This window comes from Lipotes vexillifer, unplaced genomic scaffold (assembly GCF_000442215.2).
Source record: "Lipotes vexillifer unplaced genomic scaffold, Lipotes_vexillifer_v1.1 scaffold39, whole genome shotgun sequence".
NCBI lineage: Eukaryota > Metazoa > Chordata > Mammalia > Artiodactyla > Lipotidae > Lipotes > Lipotes vexillifer.
In genome coordinates, this window is record NW_006787038.1 from 218959 (window position 1) to 232922 (window position 13964).

General features: G+C 37.3%; 1 protein-coding gene across 2 annotated transcripts in view; it reads left to right on the top strand.

The window, feature by feature from the left end:
* Positions 1 to 13964, top strand: part of RBM25 (RNA binding motif protein 25) — a 51729-nt gene that overhangs the window by 9832 nt on the left and 27933 nt on the right. For both annotated transcript variants that reach the window (XM_007459699.1, XM_007459698.1), the window contains exons 3-6: positions 3687 to 3736; positions 5606 to 5773; positions 11276 to 11333; positions 12161 to 12321. In XM_007459699.1, the coding sequence (XP_007459761.1) occupies positions 3687 to 3736; positions 5606 to 5773; positions 11276 to 11333; positions 12161 to 12321 (437 nt within the window). The remainder of the gene's footprint in view (positions 1 to 3686; positions 3737 to 5605; positions 5774 to 11275; positions 11334 to 12160; positions 12322 to 13964) is intronic.

Genomic DNA, 13964 nt, shown 5'->3' on the forward strand with positions numbered 1-13964 from the left:
TGCTGTGGCCTCTCCTGTTGCGGAGCACAGGCTCCGGACGCGCAGCCTCAGCGGCCATGGCTCACGGGCCCAGCCGCTCCGCGGCATGTGGGATCCTCGTGGACGGGGGCACGAACCCACGTCCCCTGCATAGGCAGGCGGACTCCCAACCACTGCGCCACCAGGGAAGCCCCCAAAAGTATTTCTTTTTGAGGAAAGGTCTACTTCAGTGACCTGGCTTTAACTATTGGATTATGTGTTTGAAGTTAACAGTGTTTACTAAAGAGCTTGACTGTTGCAGAATCAAAAGTACGTTGCAGTTGGCTCATATGATGGGTTGTTCATTCATGACACGTACATTATAGAGGCTCAGCTTTGGGGGCCTCTTACCCCTAGGTCAGGTACACAGCAGTGTTGAAGTAAGTGAAAAGTCACAAGATAAAAATGGCAGTTTTTCTGGGGTATCATTTAAAACTTCAGGAATTTGAGGGTAAATCATAATTTTAAAAAATCAGAACAGGGCTTCCCTGGTGGTACAGTGGTTAAGAATCTGCCTGTCAATGCAGGGGACACGGGTTTGATCCCTGGTCGGGGAAGATCCCACATGCCATGGAGCAGCTAAGCCCGTGCGTCACAACTACTGAGCCTGTGCTCTAGAGCCCACGAGCCACAACTGCTGAGCCCGTGTGCCACAACTACTGAAGCCCGCGTGCCTAGAGCCCATGCTCCCAACAAGAGAAGCCACCACAACGAGAAGCCCGCACACCGCAACTAGAGAAAGCCCGTGCACAGCAACAAAACGCAGCCAAAATTAAAAAAAAAAAATCAGAACTACTTATGCATATATACTGTGGAGTAGAATGCAGTACTTTTACAAGTTTTTAAGACATTTATGCTTGTAGCTGGCTGTTTTAAGTTGGTCTTTTAGATAATCATGGATGTGTATTTGTTACCCCTTGCTGCCAGGGACCTAGTGTGAACGTTTGAGTACTATCAGTTTATTATTCCATGTAACAATTACTGAATTTTAGTCAGTAACTTAACTGCTCTGTAATGGACTGTAAAGGAATTTCTCCTGAAAAGGGCGATTAAGAAAATAATGTTAACAGAAAACCGAAAAAAGTTATTGTCAACCATCAAACCAATTGATTACTTGAGAAGGATAATGCCCTGAGCCATTTTCATTTGGGCATCAATATTTGAGGGGGTCCCCATATTTTTTTTCATTAATTTATAGTCTCATAATACAGTCTATTTTTTGATAGTCTTTACTAATAGCCATGATACTTTTAGCAAAGTTTGTGTTATTAGAGTTATAGGGAAGAATAGTTTACTTTCTATTTCTGAAGAAATTTTAAGGCATTGGAGATAAAACTTAATCACTTGTTCAGAATCAGGAAAGGTGACAATGAAAAAATCAGTTCCTTACCAGTATATTGGTTTTATAGGAAAGATTTTAAATTCCTTTGAATTTTTAAAAAACACATACTAAATGTAACTTGTTTTCTGATGAACACTATACCAAATTATAAATGGAAGTGGAAGATAAATGGGCCATGTTTCTCTTAAGGCTAATCCTAGTATATCTTTTAAGATGGATCAGCAGACCTTAAAACCAGATTTTCATTATTTCTTCTTGTCTGTTTGGTCAGTGCCATACTAATGTGGGCATTTTTTCACAGAGTATTAACGCTATTAAACAATTCTCATTCCATTTGTGATAGCATACAGTATCATTTCTGTTTAGGGAAGCATACTTGAATGATAAATCAGACTTTAGTTACAGCTAACTCATTCATACCTGCATCCTGTGTGCAGCGTCAATACTTGAAAAAATAAAAAAAAGAATTATGCTAAACTAGTATAATAATTCTAGACCACAATACCCATATTCATGTATAATTTTCTTGTGTTGCCTTTTAGTGCAGTTAATTGAACTCTGAGATAACGTATGTGGCAATCACATTATATATTAAATTAGAAAATAAATTAGAAAAAAACCATAATTTTTCCTTAAAAAGTAATGCATGCTATAGATTAAAGGAAGTTTTCCCCCCATAGTTCCTGAGCATTCCCTTCCCCAAAGGGGGAGAAGTCTTATCAGTTTCTGGTGTGTAGCTCTCCAGAGATGTAAAGTATATCCCACTGTGTTTGCTTATGTTTATTCTACCCTACTTTTTTTTTCAGACCTCAGCTGGTATATACACTGTTGACACTTTGTGCACTTTGCATTTTTTTTTTTTTTACCATAGCATTCATAGATCTGTAATGAGCAGCAATACATTTTTGTAAATTCTGCATTTCATGAAATTAGTAAGTTGAGGTGGGAACCATACTATTAAACCTTTTAGTAACTATTAAAAAGGAAAAACAAAATTTTTTCAAAATGTCTTTTTCTTAAGGTTTTCTTAAATAGAAAGTTTACCTGTGGAAGAGGTGCTGCACAGATTACAGTTGGTAAATGGAGTATTTGCTTTTGTTTTGCAAAGTTAAAAGTGAAAAATTTAGAGTTGATGATAGTTTTGAGTATCCACCTATTTACTTAAGCTCCACATAAATGATCTCAGTTAGTAGGCACTCTGAGGAAATAATTACCTCATTTGAATTGAGGAAACTGAAGCTGAGGTTAAGGAGCTTTCCCAAGTTTGCATAGCTAAAAGTGATAGAACCAAGAATTGAACCCAAGTTTGATTCTGCAGTCTTTTTTTTCCTATTTTGTACAGTCTTCTGTAGGCTTATTGGTAAGTATCTTGATTTTCATCTTCTAAAATTTTTGTTTAAAACTGAGGTTATTTTAAATAGGTTATATTGGAAAATAAATGGATAGTTGTTAAGAGTTTATTACCAGTCTTAGCTGGACAGTTATCTTAAGTTGATGCTAAATTTGAACTGAAAAGTGATTTCAGAACTTCTTGAGATACTTCTAGAAGCATTTTAAAATTTGTGTTTTAGTATACAGATCTTTTACTGATTTTATCCTCATTGCAACCTTTTTCTTAGTTCTCAAATGGTAAGATTTCGTCATTAGTTATGTACACAAGGACTGTCAATGTAGCAACTATTGATTAGTAAACAATTTAGTTGAAAACAAAATTGCAGATTCCAGTAAGATGTCAATAGTGATAGCCCATTGATAGCTGTCTAAAACCCTTAAGGCAGTAGATGCTTGTCTTAGAGATTTTCTCTTTGACAGTTACTGAGATTACTAATCTTATTTTTTTTCATGATTTTTGCTTTTATTAAATAACCAGGAATAACAAGATTCTTCCTAGGTTTCCAGATTAATTTCTTATTTGATGCTTTTGTTTTTTAACTTTCAAAGAATTTATTTTTACCTTTAAAGGAGTCATTAATACCATTGTTCACCTGTAAGCAAATCTGTATGAAAGTTGCTGGTTTTGAGGATGTACTGAACTAGATGAACATGAATTGATAACTATCCACAGTTTTACTCCTTAAGGCAAAAGCAGGCTGTGGTAGTCTTTTTGCTTTTAGAAAGTCTTTTTGCTTGTAAGTTTATTTAGACCAACCTGATAACTATGTTGCTTTTGAAAAATATCCATTAATTTCTCATTTTCATTAATCCTACATTTCCCCTTAAAAGAACTGTGAGTTGGAAGTACTTATTTGTATGGCATGTAGTTGATATACAATATATAATTGTATATATTATTATGTTCTTAAGATTCATTATGCTTTTTTCTTAGGGACTCCAATGATTCCTGTACCAATGAGCATTATGGCTCCTGCTCCAACTGTAAGTATAACTTTAAGGAGGAATTAGGAGTGCCACTGCTTTTAAATCTGAACTTTATAAGCCCAGATAAATTATTTTAAATATTTAAAATAATAATAGGAAGGGAATAAGAGCATCCATGTATATCATACTACTTATTTAAATAAGTACTGTTTTCACTCTATGCATATAAGCAATTGCCCCTAAAATATGCTCCCTAAATAGTTCAGTGATTTCCCTCTTATTCTCTAGACTCTTCATATACTGTTATTTCAGATTTAGACATTGACTCTTTCATCATGCCCTCGTGTCTTGATCCTGGGAGATAGGAGAAGTGATCTGACATGTCTGATTTCTTAAAAGAAGAAAAAAGGAGGAATGATCTAGCAGAAATCTACATTTTGAAATGGAAGTTGAATATATTTCTACTCTTTCCTCCCACCTACCTAATTTTTAGCTTCTTCCAAGCTATTTTTTCTCTGTCCTCTAGTATGGTATCTTCAAGCTTTGTAAAGTTTTATTGAAGCCTTTCCTCTGCTGAAGTGTTTCATTATTCAGTCTTACGTCTTGAACTTTAATTCTCTACATTCATAAAAGCTCTGTACACTCTAGGCATCTTAGTTAAGAATGCTAGTATACTATAACGTGAATAAATAATAACCCTCTTAAAACATTTATTTAACTAAAAATTTTCTTTGAGTTAATTAGTAAAATATCGGTCTTAATTTATAATTCATTGTGAGGGAGAGTAGGTCTCATTACTTTCAACTGTTTTTCTACCTGTGGGTTTTGAAAAAGGCGGGGAGTATTATTTATATTAAAAGGGTGATGAGATGGGAACTACATGAACAAATAGGAATCTGCTGTGAGGCATACCAAGGGGGTGTCCAGCTTTTCTTGCATTGGACATTCATTGGGGAACATTTATTGGGGAACCTCCACATGACGTACTCTTACCCTCTTGCATTTTAGCCTAGGAAAAGGCAGCTCCCCCATTTCACCACTTCAGTGCCTACTGTGGATGTTTTGCTCAATGCAATTTCAAATACAAAGATGAATAAGACTATTTCTTTCCTCTGGGAAGTTGAATGTTATGAAGGGAAAATAAGGTAGAAACACAAGTAACTGAGAAAAGGTAAACTTTAAATGTGAGGAGAGTGCTATGGGAGTATTTGAATATTCTACAAGAAAATTAGCAGGGATAATTGAAATTTCCTTTTATATGAATGCAGAGATTTACGATGTCTTAAACATTTAAGAATTGTCTTAAACATAAGAAAATTTCTTTCCATGTTTTCTTTGTTTTTTATAAATTTATTTATTCATTTATTTCTGGCTGCGTTGGGTCTTCATCGCTCCGCGCGGGCTTTCTCTGTTTTTAGTGAGCGGGGGTTACTCTTCATTGCGGTGCTCAGGCTTCTCATTGCGGTGGCTTCTCATTGCGGAGCATGGGCTCTAGGCCTGTGGGCTTCGGTAGTTGTGGCACGTGAGCTCAGTAGTTGTGGCTTATGGGCTCTAAAGCGCAGGCTCAGTAGTTGTGGTGCACGGGCTTAGTTGCTCTGTGGCACGTGGGATCTTCCCAGACCAGGGTTCGAACCCATGTCGCCTGCATTGGCAGGCAGATTCTTAACCACTGAGCCACCAGGGAAGCCCTCCAAGTTGTTTTTAAAAGAAAGGTAATCCAATAATGGAACTTTACTTGTCATGAATAAGTTCACGTTAATGAAAAATGTGCTTTGGGAGTTTTAGATTAAGTATGTAGAACCTGTAATGGTGATGTGCTATATATTTAATACTTTAAAATTGATGTTTTTAGCCTAATGTTATTACATTAAGCATGATAGCAAATTTAATTACAAGTTCAAATTTTATTGTCTTTCATCACTTTAGGTCTTAGTACCCACTGTGTCCATGGTTGGAAAACATTTGGGAGCACGGAAGGATCATCCAGGCTTGAAGGCTAAAGAAAATGATGAAAACTGTGGTCCCACTACTACAGTTTTTGTTGGCAACATTTCTGAAAAAGCCTCAGACATGCTTATAAGACAGCTCCTTGCTGTAAGTTAAACTGTTTATTTTTCATTTAAAAAAATTTTTGTTATAAATTTCAAACTAAAGAAAAATTAGCAAGAGGGCTCTGAATAATTTCCTCGTTTATATTTTGAAAAGTTTCAGTCCTGCAGAAAAGTTAAATGAATTGAATAGTGAACACCCTTGTAACACATTTTGTCATATTTACACACTATTTGCGTGCACACACACACACACACACCCCTCGATTTTTTTTTTTCTTCTGAGTAATTTCAGAGTAAGTTGTGACATTACATTTCACCTTTGAATACTTATATTTCCTAAGATCAAGGATACTCTCCTACGTTTTCACAAAACCATTATCACACTTAGGAAATTTAAGGCTGATATAGTATTATTGTTAATTAAAAAATATATAGTTCATATTTAATTTTTCCAGTAATTTCCAGTCAGGGATATATATATATAGCACTTATTATTATTACTATTATTATTATTTTATTTATTTATTTATTTTGACGGTACGCGGGCCTCTCACTGCTGTGGCCTCTCCCGTTGCGGAGCACAGGCTCCAGACACACAGGCTCAGCGGCCATGGCCCACAGTCCCAGCCACTCCACGGCATGTGGGATCCTCCCGGACCGGGGCATGAACCTGCGTCCCCTGCATCGGCAGGCAGACCCCCAACCACTGTGCCACCAGGGAAGCCCTTTATTATTATTATTTTTTAAATATTTATTTATTTGGCTGCGCTGAGTCTTAGTTGTGGCATGTGGGATCTAGTTCCCTGACCAGGGATCAAACCGGGCCCTCCTGCACTGGGAGTACAGTCTTAACCACCAGACAACCAGGGAAGTCCCTATACATTGCAGTTAATTGTCATGTTTCTTTAGACATTTCCTTTATTGTAGAACAGTTCCTTGCCTCTTTTTGTTTGCTTGTCTTTGTTTTTGTCTTTCACGACATTGATGTTTTTGAAGCGCCTGGGTCTTTTGCAGAATGTCTCTCCCGATTTGAATTTGATTGATTGCTCATAGTTAGATTCAGAGTAAGCATTCTTTGTAAGAGTGGTTCATGGGTGGTGCATTGTTTTCAGGTGCAGCATAGGAAGAGACATACCACGTCTCTTGGTCCCATTTTTGGTGGTATTAAGTTTAGTTACTTGGTTAAGGTGGTCAGATCTCTCCATTGTAACAGTACCTTTAGTCCCTTTTTCACTAATAAGTAACCTCTGGGTTAGTATTTGAGGACTATGTGAGACCTTTTCTTTAGCCGCCTTTAAACAATAATTTTAGCATCTAATTGTGATTGATTGACTCCTTTTGCAGTTTTTATTCTGAGCATGCATAAGTTTTTTTGACTTGGTCATTGATTTTCCTTTTTCTCTTAGTTTTAAAAATTTATCCTGCTGCTACATGCACATTTTTTTTAAAGCACTTCTTTTTGGCTGTTTTGGGTCTTTGTTGCTGCTCGTGGGCTTTCTCTAGTTGCTGCGAGTAGGGCCTACTCTTCATCGCGGTGCACGGGCTTCTCATTGCAGTGGCTTCTCTTGTTGTGGAGCATGGGCTCTAGGCACACAGGCTCAGTAGTTGTGGTTCGTAGGCTGTTACTTTGCAGCATGTGGGATCTTCCCGGAGCAGGGATGGAACCCGTGTCACCTGCATTGGCAGGCGGATTCTTAACCACTGTGCCGCCAGCGAAGTCCCTACGTGCACACTGTAAGTGAAAAAATACTGAATGATTTTTTAAAATAAATTAATTAATATTAGGCTGCATTGGGTCTTCATTGTTGTGCGCGGGCTTTCTCTAGTTGAGGCGAGCGGGGGCTACTCTTTGTTGCAGTACGCGGGATTCTCATTTCGGTGGCCTCTCTTGTTGAGGAACACGAGCTCTAGGCATGCGGGCTTCAGTAGTTGTGGCTCGTGGGCTTAGTTGCTCCACAGCACGTGGGATCTTCCCAGACCAGGGCTTGAACCCGTGTCCCCTGCATTAGCAGACAGATTCTTAACCACTGCGCCACCAGGGAAGTCCCTGAATGATTTTTTTAATGAAAAATAACACTGTCCATACTCCCTCCCTCCATAATCTCCACTGTGTTAAGAAGTTATTTTAAAATCTTTTCCTTCTTCATTTTATCAGTAACATACATTATTGCCAGTTCTGTTTTATAAATCATGTGATCCTTGCTTTAAAAAGTGTTTTAAAAAAGGCGTTTAGAAAATAAACACAAAACCTAGCTTAGTCAGATCTTAATATTTTGTGATACTAGCTTCAGATTTTTATCCAAAAGGAACAAAACATGAAGGTTCTAATTCCCATTTCTTTCTTCCACAGAGGTAATAACCAGAGGTAATCCACTATCCTAAGTTTGGTGTTTATCATTCCTGTCCATATTTTTTACTTTAATTATATTTATATAAATAAAAATTTATAATTTGTAAGTTTTAGTTCTGTATTCCTCCACAATTTGCTTTTTTCACCCAGCCTATATGTAGTTTATTTAGTTTTCACTATTATATACCATTGCATTATAGAAATATGCCATAAATGGTCAAATTTTTTACTGATGGTCATATGGATTGTTTTCCCTTTTTTTTTGATATTATGTTTTGCTATATAATTTAGTGGTAATAGTGCATCTTCCTAGGTGAACATGAAAGAAATTCTGTCATGTATTCTCTTAGAAGTGGAATTTCTGAGTCATGGGGCATGCTTATCTACAGTTTTACAAGATGATGCCATTTTTTCCCCAAAGTAGAACATTGGGAGGACATTTTTAAGACATCTTTATTGAGATATAATTTACATACCATAAAATTCACCCTTTTATAATATACAGTTCAGTGGCTTTTAGTATTTTCAGAAAGTTGTGCAAACATCACCACTGTCTAATTCTTGAACATTTTTACCACCCCAAATAGAAACCCTGTACCCATTAACAATGCTTCCCATTTTCTCCTCCCCTGAACCTCTGGCAGCCACTATTGTACCTTCTGTCTATGGGTTTGCCTATTCTGGGCATTTTACGTAAATGGAATTTTAGAATATGTGGCTTTTTGTGTGTTATCTTCTTTCACTTAGCATAATGTTTTCAAGGTTCATCTGTAGTGTAGCTTGTTAGCAGTACTTTGTTCCTTTTTATTGCCAGAATATTCCATTTAATGGATGTACCACATTTTGTTTATCCGTCCATCAGTTGATGGACAATTGGATTGTTTCCACTTTGTTATTATGAATAATGCTGTGAATATTTGTGTACAGGTTTTTGTGTGGACATCCGTGTATGTTTTCAGTTTGAAACATCCCTTTTTAAAACTGTTGTTGATTTATATATGCAGCAGAGTGTTTTTTAAGCTATCTTTGGATTCCTGAATTTCTCTCTTCTATTTCTCTTTCACTTTTAAGGCTTTACTTAGATGTCTGGTGATCCTTGATTGTCCATATTTAAGAGTTAGGGATTAAAAGGCTTTTTGTGCGTGTAAGCTGAACTTGTAAAATGTTGGGCATCTTTGTAGGGTAATCTAAATGGCAGCCAGAGGTTTTAAATGTTAATCCCTGGGGTCTTTTCTTTGAGGCTGGTTGGTTTCTCTAGAAAATTTCTAATTTTATGCCTAGTGAGTTTATGATTGGCTACCTGTATGAGGTTGCAGATGCAGGACTGAGTTCAAGCACTTCTTATACCTTTACTTTCTTCCCTTCTTACTCACTCTGTATCTCATACAGATCTTTCAGATCTGGTGCTCCACATCCCAAGCTTGTTCTGTTCACTTTCTTCAGACTGTAACTCTTCAGGCTATCTTCTCTGGGGGTGGGGATAGGGTAATTGCTTGAAACCTCTGAGACTTTGATTATTCCATATTTGTATTGTCAGGCAAGAACCTATTTTTATTCAGCTTCACACTTAAGCCCCATTCTCCCCTGTACCTTCCCCCCCCGAGTCTGGATCCACTGGGTTTTCTAGAATCAGTTAGCTTAATTCTTCTTACCGGTATCTGCTTCTGTAGACACTTGGTGTCATAGCTTTCTTTGCTCTACTGAATGAGTTATTATCCATCCATTTATCTTTTGTCTTTGCAGAATTTTATTGAATTCTGCTGCTGTTCCCTCATGCTATGTTTGACCTTACGGACAATTTTTTCTTTTTTTTTTTGGCGGGGGGGGGCGCTGCATTGGGTCTTCGTTGCTACGCGCTGGCTTTCTCTGGTTGTGGAGAGTGGGGGCTTATTGCAGTGGCTTCTCTTGTTGCAGAGCACGGGCTCTAGGCTCTCAGCCTTCAGTAGTTGCAGCACACGGGCTCAGTAATTGTGACACACGGTCCCTAGAGCTCACGGGCTTCAGTAGTTGTGGCTCGCGGGCTCTAGAGTGCAGGTTCAGTAGTTGTGGCACATGGGCTTAGTTGCTCCGCGGATCTTCCTGGACCAGGGCTCAAACCCGTGTCCCCTGCATTGGCAGGCAGATTCTTAACCACTGTGCTGCTAGGGAAGTCCTGGGAAATTTATGAGGAACAGTGTCAGGGCTGCAGGTGCTGCAGGTATCAGAGCCTATTTAACGTATGGCAACAGGGCATAAGTGAGGCCTTACCTTAGGGCCTGAGTGAGGTACAGTGTCAAGGCATGAAATAGGAGTAGTATAAGGGCCTCTTAGGCCCCTAAGAATCAGCCTAAGTGTCTTTTTATTTTTTTTATTTTATTTATTTTATTTATTTATTTTTTGACCACGCTGCACAGTATGTGGGATCTTAGTTCTTCAACCAGGGATCAAACCCTCTCACCCTGCAGTGGAAGCGTGGAGTCTTAACCATTGGACTGCCAGGGAAGCCCCAATTCTTTGACTATCATTTTAGTAATTTCTCTGAAGGGAAAGATATTTCCCTTCAGAGAAAAATCCACTTATTTCAGCTTTGACAGGCAATCTTCAGTTATTATTTTCCACAAAACTTTTTTTAAACCTTCGTTTTTACTTTAATAATTAGAAATAATATTTAAGAACTTTAGAAATAAACAAAGTGTAATAATATCCCACCCTTCAGACAACCTGCCCCATTAACATTTTGGAGTATTTCTGATCATTTTATGGAAATTTTTTTTCTTTACATAGTTAAAAATTTTACGGTATTTTTGCATCCCATGTCAAGCATTTCCCTGTGTCATTAAAAATCTTTTATAATATATCCATGTGTTTTAAAACAGTCTTTATGAGCTCAATATTTACTTAAATTTATTATAGTTTAACTGTTATAATATTTGGGCATTTTGGTTTTATATATATGTTTGTAGGATAAATATAACTGTAAAATGTCTAATTTATTGAAAGGTAGGCAGTCTTCTGCAAATAATCAGAATTTATATTTTCCTTTAAAATGATTTATTGTATGTTTCTTTCATATAGTAGGTTTGTGGGAATTGCAAAATTTAGTTGCTGACAAGATTTTTTTTTTAACTTCCAATTTTTTCTAGTGGGAATATAATTGTGCTCTTATTTGCATGATAAATTAGCTTAGGTGGTAAAGATCTTTGTTTTCTTTTACAGAAATGTGGCTTGGTTTTGAGCTGGAAGAGAGTACAAGGCGCATCTGGAAAACTTCAAGGTAGGTAAATTTTTCCTTATTTATTGAGATCATCTTAACCTGTGTGCATAAGTACATTTGCATTTGCTCTCATTGTCCTTAACCGTAGGAGTGTTCTACTAGCACTCTGTCTTCACTCTTTAATAGGATTAAAGGCATTCGGGAAGATGTTGGCTGAGAGTTGAGATGAGAAAGTAGAAAAGGATAACGTGAAGGAGGTAGGAGAGGGAAAAAAATTATTCAGACTAACTGGTTTCTTATAAGATTACTTTAAGAAGTCCTTTTTGTTTCAGAGCAGGAGTGTATGTTCAAGATGGAACAATTAGGACTTAGGAAGAAAGTAGGAGAAGAGATGATGAGATAATCTCTTAGTCCTGAAAACAAACTGTTCTTTTCATACTAGTTGGTAGAGACACCTGTTTTTTGGGGGTTTTTTTTGCAGTACATGGGCCTCTCACTGTTGTGGCCTCTCCCGTTGCGCAGCACAGGCTCCGGATGTGCAGGCTCAGCGGCCATGGCTCACGGGCCTAGCTGCTCCGCGGCACATGGGATCTTCCCAGACCGGGGCACGAACCCGTGTCCCCTGCATCGGCAGGCGGACTCTCAACCACTGCGCCACCAGGGAAGCCCCATTTTCCCTGTTTCTGTTTTCTCTTTTTTCTTTTGGTTGTTTGAGGGTACTAAAAGTGAAATCCGTATCAAAGGTAATTGCAGGAAAGGGAGGAGTGACAAAATAAATAATCCCTGTATTATAATGTTTGGTCTGTAATGATTTCAGTTTTTCATAGATATTTTTCATCTTTCATAATTGTATTGATATTTCACTAATTTTTTACATCCATTGCTAGCCTTTGGATTCTGTGAGTATAAGGAGCCTGAATCAACCCTCCGAGCTCTCAGGTTATTGCATGACCTGCAGATTGGAGAGAAGAAACTACTTGTTAAAGTTGATGCAAAGACAAAGGCACAACTGGATGAATGGAAAGCAAAGAAGAAAGCTTCTAATGGGGTATGTTTTTTATAGCATTGTCTTCTCTAGGCCAGCTGTGCTTTTTCAGTGTAAATACTTCTCATTATAAAAAAATCTAATACGGGGCTTCACGAGATCATCAAGAGGGTGTTTTTATAGTTTATAGTTACTTTAAGTCTTTTATCTACCCATAGTGGGTGGATGACTGTTGGTTTGCTTGTTCCAGGTTGGGATGAAGGTAGTAAGGGAGGCTGGACAAGGTTAACTTGCCAGAGAAAACACTGGTACAGACTATTCCAAACAGAGCTAATTCATTAAGGCAGCTTTTAAGTAAGTACAAAATATATTTCAACCTACAAAATTTTTATTAGTTGCCCTCTGGTTTAGAAGTACACAGGTTCTAAAATGAATGAAAATAAGTCTTATTGCTGTCATCAGGCGGTGGCTCTATTAAGTGAAGCTAAAGTAAAGGAAATTTTTGTATGTTGTGTTGTAATGTTTACATTATTATTCCCTCTCAACAAAGCAAAAAATAGCTAAAACCTGAGTGTATATTTCCTTGTTTTCCCTTCCTAGTTTCTTTTGACATGGCAAGCTGAACAGATCTAAAATAGATTGATTATTACCTTTCTGTCTCTACAAAAACAAAACAGCCTTTTTGCTCTCTTCAGGCTTTTCACTATCATTCAAAGTAGAAATAGGTTTGTTGGTTCCACCACTCCCTCCTTTACAAAAACATTGTAAAAAAAATTCATAAAAATAGAGCAACCTATAAAGAAGACCTTAAGTATCACCCATAATTCTATCATCATTAGTAAGCACTGTAGACATTTTTGTTGCATATTCTTCCAGGCATTTTTCTCTGTATGGGTGAATATAGTTTTAATTAGAATGTGTGAGTTTATTTTTCTTTTATAAATGAAGGATTGAATTCTGAAGTATTATTTTGTAAACAGCCTTTTTTTTCACTTAATCTTGTCTTTCTCCGGATTTTTAATAGTATTTTAACTGATTTATCTACATTGTTTTCTTCTCATCTGCCTGTTACAGTACTGCCCTATATTTCTAAAACATAAGTATAATTATGTCAGCCCCCTGCTCATGCATCCTAATGGTTTTGAATTTCTCACAGTGTAAAGCCCATATTCTTAGCATGGCATCCAAGGCTTGCTCCAGTCTACCTTTCTAGCTTTCTCCATCAATTCCCTTCATGTGTCAGTCATGTATCCCTACAAACTCCTTTGTGCTTTGATGTCCTTGTTGCTCATCCAAGCTCCCTGTTGAAATTCTATCCATGTAGTTAAAATGTTGCTTGATTCATATAGCTGACATCAGTCCTAGATTCCTCTCAAGCAGAATTAAATCCTCTCTTCTCATATAAAACAGGATTTTACTGTTGTTACATCAGTCTGCTTTGTAGTATGTATTGTTTGTATTGCTCTCTCACAGCTCCTTGTACCCTGTTTCATTCCCATATCCCGCATTCTCTGATATAAGATAGGACAATAAATTCACAGACTATGTTTTTTCATCTTGTACCTCCACAGAACCTGGGTTAAGGTCTTGCTCATAACAAGAATGGGGTGAGCATTTATTATAACAGTTGCAGTTATGTTGCTCACCTGGTAATCTTACTGTCTTTCCCTCGCTTTAAAAGGCAGTAACACAATTTACACTCCAGA